Raw genomic sequence first — 23977 nt, forward strand, 5'->3', positions numbered from 1 at the left:
TCACATTTGACGTTCGGTGCCTCTAATTTTTTTTTAATGAACAAATATAGAAAGATTATATAACATGTAATAGGCGCATTAATGATTGGAATCACATTTCATTTTTCTTTGAATTTTTATACACATAGTAAATTTTATACTAATTTATGTTACAAATAACAGTAAAAAATTGCGAAATTTTTAAATTTTAATAGACCGAATAATTTTCGTATTTGTACGAATCAAATTAATAACATTAAATATTCACAGAATAGCATTTTTTCTTATTTATCTTTTAAACAATGAACGTATTCATTTATTGCTTCTTTCGAAGTTTCCAAAAAGCTTTTGTTCATAATTTGATATGTATCTTCCATAAGCCTCGGAAGATCTTCTTTCGTTAAACCTTTCGTAGAGATAGCGGGCAAAATGGTAATATAACTCACACCTGTAACATAATAATATAAATTACTTTAGGCTATTATTCCTTTTACCGATGTCTAGCAATACTAACCTGAATTAAATATCTTTAATTTAGAATTGAGAAAATAATACTTTGAAACAATAATGGGTTGTATTGGCATTTGGGACGCAATGGCTAAGTGAAAGGCGCCTTTTTTAAATGCTAGTAACGTAGAACCAGAATGTCGACTCCCTTCCGGAAATATTAAGAGATTTGCCTGAAAAACATATAGATAAAGTATTTAATAAATATTTATAAAATGATTACATTTTGCATTAAATAAAATAGAAATTACTTTTAAATCCTTAATACACTTAGCTGTCGCATTAATAGCATTTTGAGCTTCCTCGCCCCTTTGCCTGTTAATAAAGATCGTTCCCCACAGCCAAGATGCTAAGCCAAATAGTCCAAAATATAGAATTTCTCTTTTGGCAATAACCGTGCATTTTGTCAGTACTGGCCACAATTCACCTAGAACTGAAATTAAAATTTATTTCATTATCTATACATGTATTATAAATTTGCATTTTTCATTTTTAACGTGGAAATCATACAGAGTGTCTCGTGAAAAGAGATATTTAAAAATCCTATACTGTTTTGCAATTCAAAACTTAGTTTTTGAGATATAAGTCTCAGTGCCCTTTTAATAGGTAGTGTACAGTGCCGAGCATAGTAGCCTTCCATTAATGGGAAGGAGAATGGACACGGAGTGGGGGAGTATAAATGGGGGTATTAAAACGAGTGGTGGGGCGTCCTTCCCCTACATCGCTCTTTTCTCAAATGGAAGGCTAGAGGGCTCGGCAGCGTACAATTAAAATGTATACGGTATTCACATACGGTTTTCACACTCCAATCGAATCCGATCACTTGCCGAATTTTTTAAAGTGTATTTATTGTAATATTATTGCAATAGTCCTATCCCCAATACACCTCCACCTCGTTTCTCCAGTATAAGTGCTCGGACTTGGTGATTTCTTTTGTCATGGAGAATTTATAATTTTTATAACGTACATCTTTCTTCGGACAAAACATTAACGATAGTATAAATAGTTCATATATTTACCACATAAATCTAATATACTTTGATGATTGATTAACACGATGCTGCCCGAATCTTTAACAATATTTTCTTTCCCACGAACACGAAATCTCACTCCTAGAAATTCTAACACCTTCTTTACACACCATGCTGAAAACCTATATCATTAAATTTATAATAAATTTACAATTCGATCGTTTATTGATGTATATCAGACATGCACAGCACGGGCGCCCGAGACTGCTCGCGCGCAATGCCAAGGGCAAGTTGAGGAGCATTCGGACACTCGGACAATTTCGTGTGCATACCTGATTTTTTACGTTCTTTCTTTTTTTGCTTACAATGCATTTCTCCAATCCCTGATTCGTAAGAGCATGAAAGGTAAATGTAGAGTTGCTGGTATGCCAGCGCTTATTATAAAAGTAGTAAACTTGACGTAATATCTCACTGGCTCACATGAGACGACAATTGCAAGGAGGGTAAGGGCGATCAGAAATCCAGCTGAATAATAAATAACGTTTTCTAATCTGAAATTAGATGATTATTTAAACATAAACTTTGCAGTGGATTGAATAGTACAGGATATATTTATCGAGTGCTACTTAGGTTAGGGTAAAATTCAATAGGTGTATTCCAAAGCATCCGAAGTATTGTGTCATAGAAAGAATTTTTGTTATACATGTCATTATACAAACGACATTGAATCATTTCCGTAATCTCTGATTTAATTCCGGTCGAAGTCCAGAATAATCACGATCAAGCACATACTTATTATTATTATCGCAACAATGCAAAATACTATTGTAAGAATATTAATACGTATTACAATTGTAATTATAACTATAATATTTATTACAATATTGAAGACACTAATACTAAAAATAATATCAATGATAAAAGTAAACTCAAAACTATGTTAATTTCTTTTTGAATTATCCGTGCTCAAATCTTAATTCTAATTAATTTAACCACCCATATTTGCAATATTTATTACAGGTTCATTCACACCTGACAATTCAAATGATATGCAATGATTAATATTCATAGAAAAATGTCTGGAACTGTCCGGAACAAGTGAACTGCAATGTTTACGTCGTCGAAGATGATCGAAACACAAACACACCCAAAAGCCCGAAGTAGATAATAATGATTATCATAATGATTAAATTTCAATCAAGACAAAGCTTTAAATATTTCACAAAAATATAATCTTTATTTTACTTCAATAATAATAAAAAGTTTTAAGTAATTTAACGTTTGCTCATTTTAGTTACCGATTATACTTTAAAAGTAGCGTATTATCACTGTAAAGATAAACGGAATTGGAATTGTGTTTCATAAAAACGCTGACCTGAACCCGCATATGTTGCAACATAAAACTTTGGCGAATTAATATCTTCTATCATTTAATATTCTTATTAAATTATACTAATTAATTATAATTTGAAAAAAAGTGTGAAACGATATTAAAAATACTATATAACCTCAACAATAATATTAAATAAATAAATATTTATACATTTATATTGTAATCAAATTTTACGTTAGCTATTAGTTATAATAATTTCTTATATAGTTATAAAATATAAAATTTGAATATACACAAAAGATATTATACATAGATAAAAAGAAATAATATTAAATAATAGTATATTAATAAACTTACATGTTATACATAATGACGTATCTTCACTGTTAAGATAATGGAAAGAGAAAAGAAAGAGCAGACGAATCGTTTTAACACAACCGTTACCTTCACAAGAACGTGATGTTATGATAGGGATGTGCTTTAAAGTATACTAACATACGAGATGTAGTACAGTGTGTGTGTGTGTAAACGTTGTTGCCGAGTGCAAGGGGCATCTATGTAGTACGGTGATTCTTATTAGTACCCAAAATTCAAGTCCATGGTGAATGAAGTGTTCGTATCTTATATTTAAAAAATTCCAAAATTTCAAAACTTCAATTAAAGCAATTCCACAGTTCTCTAACCATTCTTATTCTGATAATGATATTTGAGACAGAAGGAAATACTTTAACATTCTATAAAATCAATTTAAACAAAAATTATGAAGAATTGTTAGTTTTAAAATTAAGGCTTATAACTTCAATATATTTCTTTAACTTTCTTTAACTAATTCCAATTTAATTTGCGTTAATAATTTCTTTAACTTCTGTTCTGTGAATAATTTTTGTAATACTAGTGTAGTAATTTATAACTGGCGGCAGCTGCGCGCGCATGCATAGTAGCTGCTCCCAAACGCTAACGCGGCACCTATCCGTATATATACAGGCGCATCACCATTTAGTGCGCAATTTGAAGGGTGATCCAGCCCGTTTCTCACATTAGATTTGCCGGCTCCACCACCAAAACCGGTGGGGCTGTCAGGGCCGCAGACGTCTGGAGTTGGCGCTCCGGACGTCATTGTACGCGGCCTAAGCAGAGGCCGGCATTGGGTGCGACCCCCGGTGTCGACCACAGAGTAGGTTTCAGTTTGAACTTTTTCCAAGATGGGCACTTGTGTGCCAGGCGTGGAGGGCTCCGGAGTAATATACATAAGGTCCCGGAGCCCTCCTTTAGCGCCAGTGTCGGTCGCCGTGGGGTTTTAGTCAGTAGGAATCTGACACTCCCCCGCCGCCCTCCCCCAGGGTACGGTGGGGGGTCTTATGCAAGATTTCCCCACGTTAAAAAAAAAAAAAAAAATCCCATATATCCCTGCATCCCTTACATCCTTGTATTGCTTATATTCCTGCATCCCATACATCCCTGTATCTCATATACCTCAAGCGAATCGAAAAGTCGCGATGAATTTAGTTCCCGGTTCTGCCACCAGATGGCGCTGATTCGACATTTAAATTTTAGTTGAAATTTTTGCCGCTAGAGGGCCAAAATTCCTGCATGATTTAGTCCCTTTTTCTGACACCAGATGGCGCTGACTCGACATTCGAAATTTAGTTCAAATTTTTGCCGCTAGAGGGCCAAAATTCCTGCATGATTTAGTTCCTTTTTCTGAAACCAGATGGCGCTGATTCGACATTCGAAATTTAGTTCAAATTTTTGCCGCTAGAGGGCCAAAATTCCTGCATGATTTAGTTCCTTTTTCTGAAACCAGATGGCGCTGACTCGACATTCGAAATTTAGTTCAAATTTTTGCCGCTAGAGGGCCAAAATTCCTGCATGATTTAGTTCCTTTTTCTGAAACCAGATGGCGCTGATTCGACATTCGAAATTTAGTTCAAATTTTTGCCGCTAGAGGGCCAAAATTCCTGCATGATTTAGTTCCTTTTTCTGAAACCAGATGGCGCTGATTCGACATTCGAAATTTAGTTCGAATTTTTGCCGCTAGAGGGCCAAAATTCTTGCATGATTTAGTCCCTTTTTCTGACACCAGAGGGCGCTGATTCGACATTCGAAATTTAGTTGAGATTTTTGCCGCTAGAGGGCCATAGTTTACGCCAAATTCAATTTCGATTTTTGCTACTAAGGAGCACAGTGCAGATGTAAGACATACAGGGATGTAAGGAATGCAGGGATGTAAGGAAAACAGGGATGTAAGGAATATGTACAGGGATGTAAGGAATGCTGGGATGTAAGGAATGCAGGGATGTAAGGAATGCAGGGATATAAGGAAAATAGGGATGTAAGGAAAGCAGGGATGTAAAGGATGTACACGGGAGTAATAAAACCAACAAATTCGTCCTTCTAATGAGTTTATTCAATAAGCCAAGAAGATAAATACAGCAAATTAAATGAACGCAGAAAATAAAATAAGGGTATATGTATGTTTAGCAAGTAGACCTGCACCCCTCGGTGGTCGCTGTACGACTGATGATGTTTCACTTCGCTCTGCGTCGAATGGTTGATAACGGTGTCGCAGCCAGCTACCTTTGTTGAAATTAGTGGCTGTAAATATTTTTTCTTTTTTTGTAATGTGGGGAAATGTTACATAAGACCCCTTATTATGTTGTCATGGAGGAACAATTCATTTTCATTGTCTGGGACATGTAATTACATACCACAAGAATATACAATCATTTCATATTATTTCTCGTTGAGTTTATTATCAATTACATGTTAAATATAAAGGCACAAACAATGAAAAGTAGTCTTCTACTTTCTAGATCCCTACGATTCTATTACTTGATTCTGTGCTATATCTTTGATATACGTATAATTGTCACTTAATGTTAATACAGATTCTTAACGATAGGAATACTTATTACAATGTTAACCTAAATCTTTGATGTTGAACCTAAATACGTTCGTTATTTCTAGATATTCACAACCCTATATAAGAAAACGTTCAACGTTCTTAAATATCCAATTCCTAACGCGAGGATGACACACGTAAACGAGGAATGAAATTAAATATTTTTCCGTATCTTTTTTTCCCCCATATACATACATATAATATATATTGTACCTTGGAAAAAATTTCAACAACTATTAAAACTTAGTTAAATTTCTCTTGTGTGCCCTTCGAATATTTTACATCATTCACAGATATCATATTTATACTTTCACATCTATAACATTTCTACTTAAAACATCGAACGACGATCAATAGGTTCTACGAATATTTCTCGTATATAAATTCAACATTGACCATGAGAATTATAATATCTCACGTTTTCTTTGTGCACCGTGTAATCATTATACGCATGGATGTCTTATGTATTTCCGTTTCCGTATCAGTACACAATTATTCTACTGCAGTTTGATCCCCCAGATTTAATGGAAATTAGGCCTGAAATTCGAATACATTAGAGATAGGTGTGAGGAAAAAGATTTCACCGGTAAGAAATTCGGATTGTACGTCAATGTTTCATTTTGGAATGTTTAATGCCACAGGATCGTTGGAAGACGTTATTTGATTCTTTCACCGTGACCGAATAATAAAATGCTTTTGTACTTTCACAGTGTTTAAAATTTAAGAATCAAATTTTGAGGGTGCCCGTTACTCGTGACAATGTATAAAAATTTGTTAACAATGAAAATATGACCTCGCTTTTTACTCGGTCAGCACCTAGAAAAAAGTTTCACCCGTTTATACATATCTCTCCTATAAGCTAATCTCGCGTGGCAATGGTGTTTTCCACGGATCCTTTTCTATAAACTAACTTTACAAAACAATATATTCCAAACTTCCTCTCGAATAATTGTATACAAAGTTGAGCAGGTAAAATATATATGTCTTAAATTAAACGCTTGTATCAGGGCTAATGGATTATTAGGCAAGAACATGATCGTTTGTCACCAGAAATCGACGATAAATACTAAAAACACGTTTGCAATAAATATAGGAAACACGAAACGCCGATTGTATTATTGCTTATTCATATGATCATTCAAACTAATACGTTAAATATCAATAAGTCTTGTAAATTATTTAGAAGAATATTTTGATGTGTTCAGGGACGTGGTTGACGAATGAACTCTTCGTGATGGAGCAGGGCTGACTGGCGCTGATGGAGAAGGACCTGTAGGTGTTGTCGGCTTGGATCCTCTTCTACTGCTTCGTCTCATCGACGAATAAGGACTTGTACCTCTGTTTACACGCTCGTGAGCGTATAGCAACACACCTATGTCCCGATTGCCCGCTTCTAACGCGATTTTTAGAGCGGAACTACCATCTATGTCAACGATAGATGGATCACAGTCTGGATGCGCGAGTAACAATCGCACGATATCAGTGTGTCCGTGTTCTGCAGCGCACATTAAGGCTGTACTGCCGTCTTCGTCTTGAATATTAACCGCTGCTCCAGCATCCAAGAGTAACTGAGTCATATCTTTGCGGCCATGAGACACTGCTAGCATTAAAGCAGTCTGACCATGCTGAAAAAGGAAGCAGTAGATTTTAAATTAACTGTTACAAAGTGTAAAGATGAAATTAATGTAAAATACTTACCAATTTTGCTCTGATATTAACATCAGCAAGTTGGAACAACCTGTTGGCTACTGAAGCATGGGTAGAATTCCTAACTTCAGCCAGAGCTGCCAACATCACAGCCGTGTATCCAGCCACATTTGCTTTGTTAATATCGCAGACTTTCGAATCCAACAGTATAGACACAACGTCGAAATTTCCGTGCGATACTGCGTAATGCATTGCAGTGTTTCCACTGGAATCAGTCATGTTAACAATGTACTCTAATAAACAGCTGGAGCATTCTTCGAAGCAATCCAGATAGTCTTCGACCTCTAAAGGATTAGCATTCACAGTGCTAGAGATTTTGAACCATTCCTGCTGAATGATGTTGATAGCATTTTTCATTTGATGGGAGATATTTTTGCTGGGTGATTTTTTAAGACTGTCATTAAGAACTTTCATGGCGGCTTGCATCTCCTTTGAAGGTTCAACCTTCTTCCTAGGTTTCTCTTGTATCGGTTGAAACAGAGCAGATTCTGGAAGCTCGTGCTTCTCTTCGTTGTCTGCCTGCTTCTCACCAGTGTATATGTCCTCTGATTTCTCATCTTTACCTTTCTCCCCTTGCAGTTGTTGGATACTATGAAAAATAAAGAAAACATAAATACTTTTTCCTTAATATAAACAATCAATCTTTTCATTCCTTAATTTGTGTAGAACGAATCGAGTGAAGACAATGGATCCAAGAAATCAATTACCCTTTCTCAACGAAACGAGCGGAAGATATTTCGGTGAGTTCGGTATCGTTAACTAAACGGGTTGAACGTTGCTGCTGTTGTTGCAGCATCGATCCGTCGAGATCGGGTACACGATTTACTTGCTCACCATAACGAATTCGCGGAGATTTTACGTGCACTTTCTTTGTCACTGACCTCTAACGAAGTTATTTACAATTTGACCTCTGTACTTTGTCCCCGTAAAAACGCTTATGATGCACACGACGCGCAACCATGGAGTCGGAAAAAACCAACAATTCCCTGACATGCGCTGAACTGCCATTAAACATACAGTAGATTGATCGTTCGCGTCAAGTTTTGATTTTTACCAAACTACCCTTATAGTATTATCCCCTGCTAGTAATAGATGGCGCGTGCTATAGTTTTCAGCGTTTATATCGACGTATTTCAAAATACTTTTTTGAAAATTATAATAAAATTGTAATTGTATTATTATTAATAAAGAGAGGGTTTCAACTTTAATGAATCTTTGAAGACTTTTCTATCAACCCTTGCCAATAATAACCTAAATACTCTGTATAGAAGAGATTTCCAAAAGGGAAGAAGTATACTACGTTTTCTAAAAGTTCCCTTAACCCTTCTTTAGATCACGAGGGCCAGGGCAGCCCCTAAATATTTAAGCCAAGCTTGCATTAACATTTATTTTAAAAAGTCCCTAGGAAATTATCTATGGAATAAAATTAGAAAATCCAAAGAAGGGTTAAAAATTAAACTCCTCTCCTTCTAAAAAGAAATTACTAACCGATTGTCATAGTGCTCCTTGTTATCAACATCGTATCTTATCACACCCGCAGCCGGTATCTTGGTATAAGTGTCCTGTCGCTTAAACTGTCTCCTCTGATCAGCGGAGTTGTTCAACGGAATATGCGACGGCCTGGGTATCCTCGATACAAGATTCTGCGTGTTCTGATGGTTCATATTGTTCTCCGCGTTATTAACGATTTGCTTCGCCAGGTTTTTGATCGTCTCCTTACAGTTATCGCAATAGTTGGCCGCGCAGGAGATGGAAATGTGCGGTTTTACCGACTCGCCGACCGAGACGTCGGTGAATTTCTTTTTTATCGGCGACGTACCGAACTCCCGTTTCTTAGGCGCCAGACCGGAAGTGTCGGTGCTCTTCACCGTGGTCCTTATTAAATCGTCGACCATCACGCCGACGGACTTGGTACTTTTCCTTTTAACATTACTGTCACCGTAATTAAACGAATGACTCCTCGAGTTCAACGAATGAAGCGACAGAGATTGAGTAGCCAATGGATCAGGACCGACGGCGACGCTTCTCGTACCCGGACCGGTTCTAACCTCGATTCCAATTTCAGACACCCTCGGTTTCACCATCACACCCACGTTCGTCCTCATTCGGAACGGTTCCGCGACCTGAGTAAACTGATCTCTCTTCTCGATCATTTTTACCTGATCGAGGGTACACTGGCTTCCCCTGGAAGCGGTGTCCTTAAACAGGCTGCTCTTATAAATCCTCAGTGCATCGTCCACGATCACCGCAACGTCCTCGTTCGTCAGTACGTCTTTCATGTTCAAACTGGTCGCGGTACCGATGGATCTTTTCCTAACTTCTTTCTTCACCTCTGGCGATATGTCCTCTATAACGAACCGGCTATGTACCAGGTCCTTTAACTTGTTCCTGGTATTTACACCGATATCCCGATATTTCCTCGCGTCCCTGACCAATTTAGGGCTGATCGGCGGAATCGATTCCACTTGAAGTGGGCTTCTTATCAAACGATTTCTCGCCTTCGTTTCCGGCGCTATTTCCTCGTACATCAGTTGGCTACGGGTTAAAGCGGACCTCCAACTGTCGCGGGAATAGAGCCGGTCGAAGCTCGACGAGGTACTGTCGAACGTGCTACGGTCTTTTATTTCAGGTACGATTTCTTCGATCTGCAATCGACTCCTCTGTAGGGATTGTTTTATCGGCGTGCTGGTTACCATTCCGATATCTCGGGTTCGAACCTGATCGCGTAACAATGCAACGTTACTATTTTTTTTTTATTCAGTCGAAATGATTTTTTTTTTAGAAAGCCTTCGAGGAAGTTAATTATTTTTAAATTCGTAGCTACTTTTTAACGAAGTTTCATTTGGATAATTAATCTCAATTTATGGAAATGAATTACAGATCTGATGGATGGAATGATAAAAAATATTTTTCCCACTCGAAATTCAATTAATAGGGATTCCATAATTTCTACGTTTATTCATTTAACCCTTTCATTAGGAAAGAATGGAAATCAATAACTAATTTATCGATTATTTATTTCAATGCACTCTCTGTGCCCCGGGTTTGGCTCAATACTAATTTACCATATTAAATGGAATGAAAGAGTCGAAGTTCTATATCAGATGTAAAATTAATTTATCCTTTTAATAGCTTTGAATCTTGCAACGACACGTATCAAACCCAACAGATCTCAGTTGGAAATAAAAAAATGATTGTATCATCGCATGGATAAATAATATTAAATGAAACATTCACCAAGTTATCCTGATAGAAAGGTGGAATACATTAATAACCGTAGAAAATCCATAAAATGAATACGTAAGAAGATCCTTAAAATTAACTTGGCGGTTTCTCGTACGTACTTTCTCAGCAACCGAATAAACTAATTTGTCGACGTTCCGAGCTGAGGTAATTAAAAGTTGCCGGTACGTATGCAAATGTTATGTGTCGCGGTTCGTTGAAACGGGTTTCTCCGTGTTTCTCTCGCGGTTAAACACAAAGCAGATCGAATCGAGCGATAAATTCGTCGTGGAACGGAAGCTACGGGTGGTGTACCTGCTGGTGCGAAACACCGACGTCCCGCGTCATTACGCCACACATCGTCCCAGCGTCTCTGGTCGGTGCAGCCGCGTTCTTCAGATTTCGCATCGATGCTCGCTGTTCCGAGAACGACTGGCTCCGGTGCCTGTGCAACGTTTCGTTGCACGAATTCAACTCGTCGACCCGTCGCAGCAGATTCCGCTTCTCCTCTTTCAGCACCGATACTTGCACCTGTTATCGGGGGTAAGGGAAGGTGATCATTCGGGGTGGATTATTTATTATTATCCAGCATTCGGGTGGACGTAGCTAAGCTATAAATTTATATTAATTTATTCATATTGAATTTATTGGATTAGTAAGTTAAATTTAATTAATGAAAATAATTGGTAATTAGTACCTTTACTGGGGTAGTTAGATTGTGATTCAAAATAACTACCCTTCTTTTAGAAAGAAGGTAAAGGGAGCATTTAATGTATGATTCATAGGTTGATGGATGCATGCCAAGAATAACTAGTTACAGTAGACTCTCGTTATATCGCCGCCGATGGGTCTGTAGGAGAGGATTTGTCAAGCTTCCAAGCTTTCAGTTGGTAAGGGTATTATTTTCATAGACTACGATGGTGGAGGGTGGTATTAGTGTGCTTTAGAATCTATCTGAACGTCAAATCCCTCACGAGGTAATATAACAAGAGTCTAACATATATCAATCGTAAACATGTTGAATAGTTTGTTTCCGTGGACCCGCAATTTTAAGCTCATTAGGGGTCGCAATTTTAAGCTCATTAAAAGCTTGATTAACACAGTCGGTGTCAGAGCTGAAGGTACTTATTTCTATCTTAAATCTGGGTCAACGAGTTGCGTTGCAATTATAATAATACAGTGTTAAGAAACTTATAACATTGATATAATCGTTAGCGACCAAGTTGATTTTAATTTTTAATATAAAAATGCAAATTAATATAAAAATAAAAATATAATTATGAAAGGGTTAATATTGCAACATTACCATCGAACGCAATTACATTTCTCGGTCGGAAGTATCGCAAGAGAAGTAAAGAAAGGAAAGATGATTCATAGAGTAAAGGAAAAACATAGGAGATATAAAATTGTCGAGCGGTTTACCTGTAACATGGGAATCGCCTTGACCTGTTCCTCAAGCTCCTTCATCCGTTCCAACGAGGCTGCCATTTGCTCTCTGATGTTCTAGAATGTGTGACGCTTTGCTAGAATATACTTGTTCTTTGCTTTCGTTTACTAATTCAGTACGAGTGTACTTGTTGCTCCTACCTGTAGCGCGCCCGTGCTGAGATTCGAGTTTCCGCTACCAACGCTGGCGTTGTCAAAATCCGCCCCGTGTTCCGGTTGCGCGTTGTTCTGCACCGGAGTCGCAGTATTCGTTCCATCTGAAACAATTTTTAGCTTTTTAGATGAAAAATATTGTCATTTTTATTCATCGTTTTTCTGGGAGAAATAAAAGTATAAAATTTCACTTTGAAAAAATTATATTGGAATTTGGTACTTTGAAATTATTGCGGCATTATCGAATTAGAAATTTTAATTAATATAATGAGAGATATCAGCGAAGATTAAAGGAGTATTTTATAATTAAATGAAAATTTTGATGGATTAATTTACACGAGCGAGCGAATATTTCAATGTACGCAATATCAATGCAACAAATAGCCTCCGCGTATAAATTCACGCAAATATTTGAACGCAGCAGTCTCTGTGTTTGACGTGCAGATGAATATTTATATAAAAAGACGACTTTGACGTGATGACACTTTTCTCTAATATTAAAATTGCGCGCAATCGAGTGAAACGTTTCCATCCGGAAAATGGACATTCGAAAAAAAAAAAAAAAATGTACAAATATGTTAGCTGCGTCAGTAAAATCGTGCGAGTTTCAACTCTCTGTTATTGAACTGAAAAATAAAATATAAATATTAGTAAAAATGTTACAATTACACTGACTGCGTTGGTACTTCAAGGTCTCGATAAAGATAACAAATAAAAAATTGTTGAATTATGTAATACCTTCTTCTGTTATTCTTCTATGACTTCATAATTTCTAAACAGATAGTGTCGCATGCAGTTGCGTACACATTTTGTTTAACCACATTGAAATGTAAATTAGAAAACTGAAATGAAACAAGCACGAAGATAAACCTTGTTTTACCTGCAACGACTCATTTATCATTCCACTTTTTAATTACCAACCCTCACAATCGCGTGATACTGTCGGATGCTTATTACTTTCGGTTGACGAGCACGTAGGGAGCCCCAATTTTAATTTAATTCAATTTTCAGTTTCCAACTTTTATACTGTTTCTCTACAAATTATTCTACCTAGTAAAAGGTATAAACTAAAAATATTTCTTGACTCGAGGAAAGAAGCAACCTTTAAAAATGACGATTTGGCGGACCACGTAGAGAGCCCCAATTTTAATTTAATTAATTTTCATTTTCTAATTTTTACACTATTGTTCTAAAAATCATACTACCTAGTAAAAGGTATAAACTAACAATATTTCTTGACTCGAGGAAAGAAGCTACCTTTAAAAATGACGATTTGACGGACCACGTAGAGAGCCCCAATTTTCATTTTCTAAATTCTACACTGTTCCTCTAAAAATCATACAACCTAGTAAAAGGCATAAACTAAAAATACTGAAAGCATAAAAATATTTCTTGCCTCGAGGAAAGAAGCAACCGTAAAATTTCCAAGATCGAACCGTTCCGTACGGTGATTCCGACCGTTAAAAATGACGATTTCACGTGTTCCCCCCTGCCCGAGGATCTAAACGATCATCGAGTACGACTTCCTGCGTGCAGCCCTCGACGATGCCCTTACGAACGTGCAGGTTGCGCGCATGCGCGTTGCGCAAGTCGCGACGTTCACCTGCTCGCTCGTTCAATTTTTCATTTAATTGATTGTTGCGTAAGGGTCCGCAATACGTACCGCATGGAAACGTTCGAGACAATAAAGAAACGCGCCAGACGTCGCGGCATCTCCAATGCGTTCCGCGATATCGTGACGCGACTACGCGAAATTCTAGTATCAAAGGATCTTCGGCACGCAAACAGCGTCACGCGCTCATGCGAACCGCTCTTAATTATACCTACTTATATCACCTTTTTGCCATTTCATTCTAATGAATTTTTTGTATATTTTTATGCACGATAATCGTCGTTGAAGAGCGTCAGTTGAAGCGCAAAACGATAAAGCGAAGTTTATTTAAGTTTTGATAAAATAATGTTGGGTCATTTTTTATATACAGGGGAAGGGTTTGGATGGAGTAAATAATTGCTGGTAATCGTTACGTTGCACTTTATATGGAAGTGCTGGTTTCTAGCGCGTTGCACATGTGGATTAGAATCGTGTGTTTCTATGAAAAAGCGACCCGACTGCGAGAGATGTCGGTGTCCGTGAAAGTCAAGTTAAAAGTAGCAGCTCTTCCCTTGTGTTTTTCATCCCGGTATCGAACTCGTTAGAATAATTGAAATAAAACGACAGGCGATTTGCAACGAAAGAAAGATATCACGAGATCCGATGCTTCCGAATTGATTCTTAAATCTCTTTGCATTCCGATAGTATCTCGGCGAACAGTCCAATTAAACTGGAAGCTTAAGCATCGTTTTCATTGAAATTTTCCTCGGCGACCCATCGATTTCGTTTCAACGGGAAAACGAGGAGATACCAATTCCACGGGGTCAAGCTGTTAGTATACAGAGCGACACTCGTTTACTGTATCGCGACGATAATGAATTCAACTTGTTTGGTCTCTCAGATAAAGTATCTCTTTAATTACATTCGACGTCGAATCACGTAGCCTCAGCGAGGAATAACATCCGCGTTAACAATGAAAATTAAGCATCTAGGTGTTTCTTTTTATTACCTCCCCAAACATAACCTCAATTTCGTCTTTCGCTATCCCAAGGATGTCCCGCTCTGGAATCCGGCTTTAACCTCCAAAATCCGCCCGGCGTATTAACGATATAATAACTACCTGCAAGGGGGGGAATAACATCTTTGTTCCTTCATTTTAACCCTTTCGCTATTAATTCTCGGACGGACCATGGAGAGAGCCCGATTATTTTCTACGTACATAAATTATCTAAATAAGATTCGCGTCTGTTGCTGTATCGTTAAAAAATAAGGATACCTCTTTAAGAGTGCACGATACGCAACTATCAACAACACACGTGAAAACATGACCCGAGGAAAATCGAATGACGTAAGTGTCTGTTATCTATTAGCAGATACGCGCATAAAAAATCCTCGAAGCCGGAGTTTGCGATTATTAACGGTTGAAGGTCTGTATTTTCTGCGAGAAGAATTTTTCAATACCATTCGATCGTTCATAGAACCCGTAAGAAAGAAGAGGACTCACGATACTTCCTCTTCGCCTTCATCTTGCAGAAGGGTATCCTCTTCATTATAAAATTCTTCACCCCCATCTCGATTGCTTTTTTACCGTTCACTGGATTTACAAGAAGGAACACGATTTCATAGATCAGCTAAGAAGCGTTCTCCAGAGACTGAACCGCACTACAAGACACTTCAACATCCATGGAACCCATCGAGGCGGATGAGTTTCGACATCGAACTCGTCTCCGATTACCGATCAATTAAAGATCGGTACGCGCCGTTAGATTTCGATATTTTTCGTTCGTTCGTTCGATCGATCAAAGCACGGATTAATCGCGATAAATTCCGGCGAAAATCACGCCGACGATCGCGACACCCTGGGATCGTGGACGCGGTCGATTCAAACTCCTCGCATACCGTTTTCAACGGCTTTCCCGACGATTTTTCCAGCATTCGCGCCACGATCTGTTTCACCGCGGCCACTGTTTGCGTTTGACTGTGACGCCGAACTCTGGGCTATAGCCAACCAGGACTCCGACTACTCACCATGAGGTGAATGGAGAGGGGAATTGTGTGCCTCTTCTCCTGTTCTCTGACCGGTGTGCGTGTTCTCCACGATTTCTTAATCGTACACAAGAAGGAGAAAAAAACAGAATGCTTACCCTCAATGCTTTGTATCGATAATCATTTTGCAAGTTGGCTGATAAGGGTAAACCTCGATTAAGTATCAATAATGCCTCTTATCAGTAGAGAGATGAAAAGTTTTAATCCATTCACGGTTCGGATTGTTACGAAATTTTAACTTTTTAGTAGGACGCAGGTGGTGCGTCATTGCATAGATAGCGTATGACGCACATGGTGTGTCATTGGTAATTTGATTTCAAACTTTCAAAATTTCGAATGGATTTTATTTTCTTAAATGCAAAAAATGATGGCTTTCAGGCAATATGTGCTCCATCACAAAGGAGCCAAGATATTTATGGAAACGAGCTTCCCGAACCTTTCTAAATTTACTATCCTCGAAGCAATTATTCGCAGCAATTAATAGAACATGCCTCTCCATTAGATCTAAATCTGGTCCCACAGATATCCCTGAGAGAAATAAAAATTTCAGTTCATAAAAATAAATCTTCCGATAGAAAAAGTCAGTCGTTTCGCGGTCAGCACTTTCGCGTGACGAGTTTCCAGTTGTCAACGGAACGTCCATCGATCGTAACATCTTGTTGTTTTTTTTACGCACGATTTTAGAGCGACGTTGAGGTACGATTGCACCAGTTGCGCGACGTTTAGTCCGTGGCAGGTGTATACGGCCATATGCGACCACCTTGCTCCGACAAGGTTGCACGAAAATGGTTTAGCGTTCTCGATGCACTCGCGTCATGCCTTCCAAATCGAGTTAAAACCGAGCGATACCACCGTAGCTTTTTCGATATTAAACCACGAGTACAGTATTCCCCGATGAATTCGTGTCGACCGCGTGTATGAACGCGTTATTTTCGTTCGAAAACTTTTGGCAGAACGCCTCTCTCCATTCAGGCGACCGGGGGAAAAGAAAAAAAAATGATTCGCGTGGAAATTTCATGGTGCTTTCAACGATTCGCGTTCGACTAGGTTAGGTTAGGTTATTCTCTCCATCACGCAACGGCGAAATTAACTAGTATCGCGATTTTTTTTCTACTTTCTAACCATCCAGAGAGCACACATTGTTAACGCTTTAATAATGGGAAGATAATACACGGCTTTCGTTAGACTCTGTCACTTTTGCCTCGAATCGTGCCTGTGAAAATAACTAGCGGACGCTTCGGATGGAAAGCGCGTTTCAAACTTCAGACCATCTGTGACGGATTTCATTATTCGCGATGAAGCGTGTTGTTTCGATTTGTTGCACTTTCGCAGAAAAATAGTAGCGCTTCTGATTTTGCAGAGAAAGTTGAGCTCGAATTACCGATAAATTATTTATGCTTTACTTTTTTTTTTTCTAAAATCTAATCGATGTTTTATAAAAATAGAATGTTTTATAAAAATCGTAATCAAACGACTATGCATGCCGTTTTAATTTTATAATGCACGCGAGTGAAAAGGAAATGGAGAAAGAAAAAAAGAGCATAGATTCGATTCGCTGGCCTGCAGATCCGACTGTTGTTGAAAAATAAAAAGATCAACCGCATGTGTCCGATGAAATTAGTGGGTGGACGAATGGGGTAACGCAGGTGCCGTTCGAGCGACGATAAAACCGACGCGACTGGCAACCGGAAGCAGGTGGTTCCAGCCACGCACCGACGGCTTCGCTGACGCTTTCCGCCGTTCGAAGCCGGGTTACCGCCAAGAAACGACCGGTACATTATCTTCGAACCGTGATTCATAGGCGCGAAAAGCAACTCACCGAGAAGATCGCTATTTATTCACCCTGGAAACTATATCAAACAACAGTTCCGAGCGATTACTTAACGGTGCTCCGCGATCGCTAGATCTTCCTTCCTTTATTGGGTTAATAATATTCCGTGATCGTTATGTCAGTCGTGGCTGAGTAACGTATGAATTTTTATAGAGATCTATCTTTCATCTTGGTGGGAGTTATATTAATGAATTAGTTAATTAGAAATAATTTTGTGAAATGGAAGAGCTAAATATCGGAAATTTTCGGGACTCGAATATTAATTAGACTCCAATTTTAATTTAGATATTTTTTTAAATTATAGTCTATACCTAATTTAATTCCAATTTTCTTTTTCAAAAAAATTTCAAAAGATTCTAAGGAAATTAATTAAAATTTGAACAGTGTAAATGAGTTAAAAGTCCCCACAGAAAATAGCTTTTCTCTCCGTTTAATTTATCTTCGCTTCGCACGGTCTTCACTCTCAGAGAAACAACAAAGAACCTCGGTTTTGCATACTTCAGTTGACGGTTCAACCAACGAAAAGCGACAATCGTTTCTCACGAGACCGCGAACTCTATCCGGAGTACCTAGCTCGTTTGCAGGAAGATTCTCACGTTTCGCAACCTGCCCGGTTTCTTGCTCCGGTTTCCTGTCTTATCGGTCCTCAGACAATGGGAACCTATGGAATCGTCCTCGCAGAAAGATGAGAACGTTTCCTCTCTTCGATTCTAACGACTGATAAATTACATTCCGAGAGAACTAAATTCATAATTTTGAAATAAATTTAATAAATCCGACGGGCCAGACTTGTTACACTATGGCGAAGTAATTAAAACTAACGCAAAATTTATTCCATTCTTTTTTATGCCTGAATAAAAAATGCAATTTTTTTGCATTTAATTACAGCCCATCGGAATGCATGCAAAATTTCTCTTCGCTGGTTGCATATTCGCGTCGAATATTCGCTACTTCCGGGTGCCTTCGAGCTGACACCTCACCGGAACAGATGGTCTATTTTATTGACCGTTTAACGGATCCGTTCGAGAACCAAATAAAATTTCTTTCAATTAGGATCAACTCGAGAACGTGCGGATCGGAAATCAATTGATTCGTTCACAGTCAATTGAATTTCATCTAACCGAGTAAAGTATCAACGCTTCAAAGATTCTAGCTATATTTCCAGTTAAATAATCATTTTCTATTTTTTTTTTAAATTATTTATAACTTTCTTTGAAGTCTTACGGATCCTGGAATACCATTTACTTGATAAAATAAATACCATAATGGTATTAACTTAAGACTCCTCTTTCACTTCCGGCGAGTGATACAATACAGAGAAGTAATTAACGGAGTTCCAAGGGTTTACTTAACCAAAGAACGATTTCATTGAAATAGCGAAGTGACTCAAAAGTGAAGGAAGCATTTCTCTTTGCAGCATTATTGTATAGCAGGTCATTGGGCCATGGAGAATCGAAAGATGGCCGAGCGGATTCAGCGCGAGGAAATCAAATGTGCGTGAAATTATTGGATCTCTTTCCTTCTTCTTTCGCTGGAAAAAACTGAACTTTATCTACGATCGATCGCGCGCCACGCTGCGGTTATTTCCTTTTTCTTTTTTTTATCGAAAGAATCTAAAGACACGAATGGAGACAAAAGAAGCTTGGACGTGAAAAGCGGGCATGACTAATGGTGCGCGAAACGAGACGTGCAATTTACAGAAAGGAAGAAAGAAAAAAAAATGAAATAATGGTAATTTGTCTGACCGTTATCCGTCTGGTCGGGCTTATCGAAGGTCTTGGTCGACCTGGTGGATCGTTTCAGGGTCGCCTCGAAGTCGCCCACCACGTCGCTGAGGTCGAGCACCGGTGATTCTTGGCTGTATCCTTGTCTCTCGTGGCTCGACGACCTCGGTAACGTCGTCGCACCGTTCGTCGCCGACGACGTTTCTTGCGGTATTTTCGGCAGTTCTGCCTCTATTCCCACCAGTGCTGGACTCACCTAAGATTAAAAATACAAATGGAATTTACGAGCCGACTTTTCTCGACAGCTGTCGATCTTTCACCCTGTTTATTATTCTAAAATTAATTATTAATCCATTAATCATTGCCATTTTTTCCTAGGAAAATCTGTTTCGATCAAGGATATGCTAAAGGGTGGAAGGATTTAAAAATAAATAAAACATATTTAAATTTATCATGTTTGAAATAAGGAAGAGAAAGGAAAGAAACGTTCGGTCTAGATTCCATTTAATTACGGAATGAAACGATCAATTTACCAGACCCAGTAGAACCTCCATCGACTGACATTGCCTTCGACGTTCTCTCTTCTTCCGTCTCTCGATGCTAGACCTGTCGCCGGCACTTCCTGCTGCAACAGCCTCGCAGTATCGCACAAAGTCCAGGTCGATGTGGTAGCCGTAAGGGCAGCAAAGGCATATCGAACCTGTCGAACTGGAAACGTACCCCTGCGTCCCCACTGTCCACCGGCAATCATAACAGATTAAACAAATCATTGTAATCCCTCTACGGAATGAAATCTAATTATAAAATGATTGTTGGAAAAATTGTACGCGTTTGAAATTAAATTAAAAAAAAAACGACGAATTTATTTGTTACGAAATAATTGGGATAAAAATCCTGGTTTCTAGTTCATTATTTTATTTAATGAGATTTCATTTTAAATTGCTTAATTACTCTTGAAGATTTAGATGAAAAAACAATCTTGTAAAAATTGTACGAGTTTGAAATTATTTGTTACAAAATAATTGGAATAAAAATCCTGGTTTCTAGTTCATTATTTTATTTAATGAGATTTCATTTTAAATGGCTTAATTAGTCTTGAAAATTTAGATGAAAAACAACCCTGGAGAAATGGAGAAAAAACAATCTTGTAAAAATTGTACGAGTTTGAAATTATTTATTACAAAATAATTGGAATAAAAATCCTGGTTTCTAGTTCATTATTTTATTTAATGAGATTTCATTTTAAATGGCTTAATTAGTCGTGAAGGTAGATACAGAATTTGATTTAGATGAAAAATACAACCCTGAAGAAGTTGAAACGAAACAATCTGGCCGCCGTTCGATCAAGTTAGCCGACCAGAAAGGATCTATCTTTGGAGAAGTAGGATCGATTGTAGATCATCATGAGCGGCTGATTGTTCGAGGGTAACGACCGACGCTCAGCGTAAACCGAAATATGTTGTAACCATTGGCGACCATCCAGAGACACGGTAATAATAATCTGGCAAAGTTCGTTAGCCGGCAGTGCGTGGAGATCCCATTTACGTGTCACACTGGACCGCTCATGCTATCGCGATGTACGTGGCAATGACTTAACGATCCCCCCCGAGAGAAATGATCCATGAATCTCGTTCGATCGATATCTTCTTATCGATTAATCCTGCCATTTTCCACGTTCTTACGTTTTATTATACCCTTTTAGTTAACGAAGAGGCATCGGACGTCCTGTTTAAAATTGAAGATTTCGATATTGCAGAATTTCAAAAATTCAAACATTTCAAATACGAGAAAGCAAACGAGACAAGGAATCCCACGTTTATCTTCCGCACAAATTTACACAAATATTGAACGACATTATCAATAGCGATAGTAATATTGACTCGACGTGAAAAACTAGAAAGCAGGCACAGAGGACTTTTCACGTACGCACAGGTTTACCCCATTTTGATGCTATAAGATTGCTTTATAACTCACCGTTTCCGTTGAAAACGCGAGCCGAGGGTACGACGGTCAAAGCCATATTTCTTCCAGGTGCTCCTCACGACAGGTCAGAGGGTAACATCTTCACCATTCTGAAACAAAAAATTGTAACGTGTTAGTTAAAAAGAAAAATCACCTAGAATTTTATAGGGGATCTTAAATTAAAATTAAGATTCTCTCCATGGTGACGCCGAGCTAGGTCTCATCGAAGTAACCCAATAAACTAGGATGTCACAAAGGAACTTTAAGATCTAGGGAATCCTAGGGCTTCATTTCCCCACCCGCTTCTGCTACTGCTACAATTCTCTCCATGGTCCGTCATCCGAGGATTAATTGTTTTTATAATGTATAAATGATAAATGCTTATCGTGAACTTACGTAAATATTAATATTAATAAATAAACTACAAAAGCAATTTGAAATTGCGCTAAAGCAAGGTTTCTGCCTCCCCTGTTGAGAATGCGTTTATTAACAAGCGGAACGAAGGAAATTCCTGGTACACCGCGTAATTTCATTACATTGTTCGCCATACAACGTTATCAGTCTCTAAAATCGCGTCGAAACGTCGGTTCCTTTCTTCAAGATAAACGGATGATCGTCATCAATTAACTCGGTACAATCTTTCTAGAGGCTTGGCTCTAATAAAATGTTAAAGAACTCGCGTGGAAAAGCAATTGGAAATTTCGCGGAATATCATAATTGACGAAAAGAAGATAGAGGAGTGGAACACGTCTTCATGGTGTCTTTAACCACGATTTCCACGGCGTCCCGTGACGGCTAATTCCGTATCCCGGATTTCTGGTCTGACGGCAACACGTCCTCTTGGCTCCTCCGCGAACTTTAATTCTTCCTCTGCTAAATGGTCACGTTTTGAGATGGTATTTTTATGGCCACTTCCGGTGGGAATCCCGAGGGATGATTTTTAAAAAAATTAAACAAAATTGGGTGTTTCGATTATAGCAAGATTTTAAGCTTGAAAAAATTCTAATTAAAAGCTTATTAATTACCAAAAGGAGAGGCAGACATTTTTAAAAATTCATAATATATATTTTCAGCAAAAATAATTAATTTTGCAAGAAATTATTTTTTAATAAGGGAAACCATAAGAGGCCCTTTTTAAACCTTGGCCTGAAAACATTGCGTCGCGTTACGTGATACATTTACCAAGGTATCATTCCAAGAAACAATTAAGATTCACGTCTCGATCACTAGAAGGGATACTTCGACCGCGGGTCGTAGGGCTGGAAGCTCGAACACGTAACACGGCATTTCCTTTTTTCTTCAAGGACCAAAAGTGACTTCTTAATTTTTAATCAGGCGCCGACTCCTGTTTATACGATATTCGAGTATCCTAATAAACGTGGGTTCGATTGAATCTCGTAGAAAAATCTGTGCCTGGAATTCGTCTCACGAGCAAGGGTTACTTCTTTCAATTGAATCTCTCGCGATATGGAAACTTGCAGTTCATTGCGTATGGAGGTTGATGCAACGACACGTGTTACCTTGGACGTTTGGTACTGGACGCTGATTTTTATAGAGATAGCGAAAATTTAATTTCAATTATTGTATTTTTGAAAAATTAATTTTTTCGTTATTAGTCGTAAATACTTTTTATAGCAAAGTGCACTTATAATTTATGGAATATAAATTAGCATTCATCATAATTTTTAATTTCAAACACTGACAAAAATAATAAACCTGTAATATTCGTATCACAAATTAAACATAATGGTCCACTTTCTCCATAAAGAAAATAAATTTTAAACAAATTCCAAGGTCCACGATAAATCTTGTATATAAACACTGAACGAAGAAATTCACCATCGAATCTACGCGATGACAAGCACGTATTTAACATTCGTTTCTGTTTCGAACATGTTGAAACAAGTCGATGACAATCGTTATCTGTGACTGTACACGACGTTACAACGTCGGCTGATAAAAGAAACTAGCCCGTAAATATTTACCATGGTGATTCAGGACGAGTGGCATCGAAATTCGCCGCTGTCAAGGGAACCGAATACCCTCGGACCCTTTTGAAAGAGAATCCACATTTATATTCGTGCCACGAATCGCTACGTGCGCATGCAACGTTAATTCAACACTGATCGTCTTTCCTTCGACGAGTTCACGTTTTTACCGCCTTTATCTGGGGATTACGGAAACAATACTGATAATTTTTTGCCGATAAAACATCGTACACATTGTTCCTTGTTATTCTTACAATAGAAACTTCTTACAACTTCATTAAGAATTAATTACTAATTAATTACCATAATTATGAAATACAAATTTCGGTGATTATTGAAGCAATTATTAGTGGATTTTCATAAATTTTCATCTGTTATGTAATATTTGGATCTGCTATAATTTCCACAATATTCCTCTGATCCATTTATGCGTGCACTTATTAGTCTGATGCTGATTGCAATAATAATCCATTTGCTCCGTGGCGTGGGTGGATATGCAAATATTTATAATTATAAAGCATTAGTAAAATTGAAATTAAATAAGAGATCAATCGTTTGCAGGTGAAGTTATCTATCGTTCTTTCTTATCATATCAATGAGATCAGTATTACACCA

General features: G+C 38.0%; 2 protein-coding genes across 5 annotated transcripts in view; both read right to left on the reverse strand.

Annotated features, from left to right (window-relative positions):
- Positions 1 to 47: 47 nt before the first annotated feature.
- LOC114870868 (1-acyl-sn-glycerol-3-phosphate acyltransferase beta) lies at positions 48 to 3256 on the reverse strand. Its single transcript, XM_029176053.2, has 6 exons — positions 3148 to 3256; positions 1823 to 2008; positions 1506 to 1639; positions 738 to 919; positions 494 to 659; positions 48 to 427 (listed from the first exon to the last, which is right to left on the reverse strand). Exons 1-6 carry the CDS (start codon positions 3156 to 3158, stop codon positions 264 to 266), a joined length of 843 nt encoding a protein of 280 aa, XP_029031886.2. The 5' UTR covers positions 3159 to 3256; the 3' UTR covers positions 48 to 263.
- A 2260-nt stretch (positions 3257 to 5516) lies between these two features.
- Positions 5517 to 23977, reverse strand: part of LOC114883188 (KN motif and ankyrin repeat domain-containing protein 3) — a 32600-nt gene continuing 14139 nt past the window's right edge. For 2 of the 4 annotated variants that reach the window (XM_029200741.2, XM_029200743.2), the window contains exons 2-10: positions 21387 to 21484; positions 19946 to 20145; positions 19434 to 19668; positions 12209 to 12324; positions 12044 to 12124; positions 10937 to 11152; positions 8888 to 10116; positions 7391 to 7988; positions 5517 to 7317 (exon numbers count right to left, since the gene is read on the reverse strand). In XM_029200741.2, the coding sequence (XP_029056574.2) occupies positions 6868 to 7317; positions 7391 to 7988; positions 8888 to 10116; positions 10937 to 11152; positions 12044 to 12124; positions 12209 to 12324; positions 19434 to 19668; positions 19946 to 20145; positions 21387 to 21432 (3171 nt within the window). In that variant the 5' untranslated portion in view covers positions 21433 to 21484 and the 3' untranslated portion in view covers positions 5517 to 6867. Of the gene's footprint in view, positions 7318 to 7390; positions 7989 to 8887; positions 10117 to 10936; positions 11153 to 12043; positions 12125 to 12208; positions 12325 to 15315; positions 15818 to 19433; positions 19669 to 19945; positions 20146 to 21386; positions 21485 to 23359; positions 23524 to 23977 lie in introns of those variants that run through there. The other 2 variants (XM_029200742.2, XM_029200744.2) reach the window with 2 other exon arrangements.

This window comes from Osmia bicornis, chromosome 1 (assembly GCF_907164935.1).
Source record: "Osmia bicornis bicornis chromosome 1, iOsmBic2.1, whole genome shotgun sequence".
Classification (NCBI taxonomy): Eukaryota; Metazoa; Arthropoda; class Insecta; order Hymenoptera; family Megachilidae; genus Osmia; species Osmia bicornis.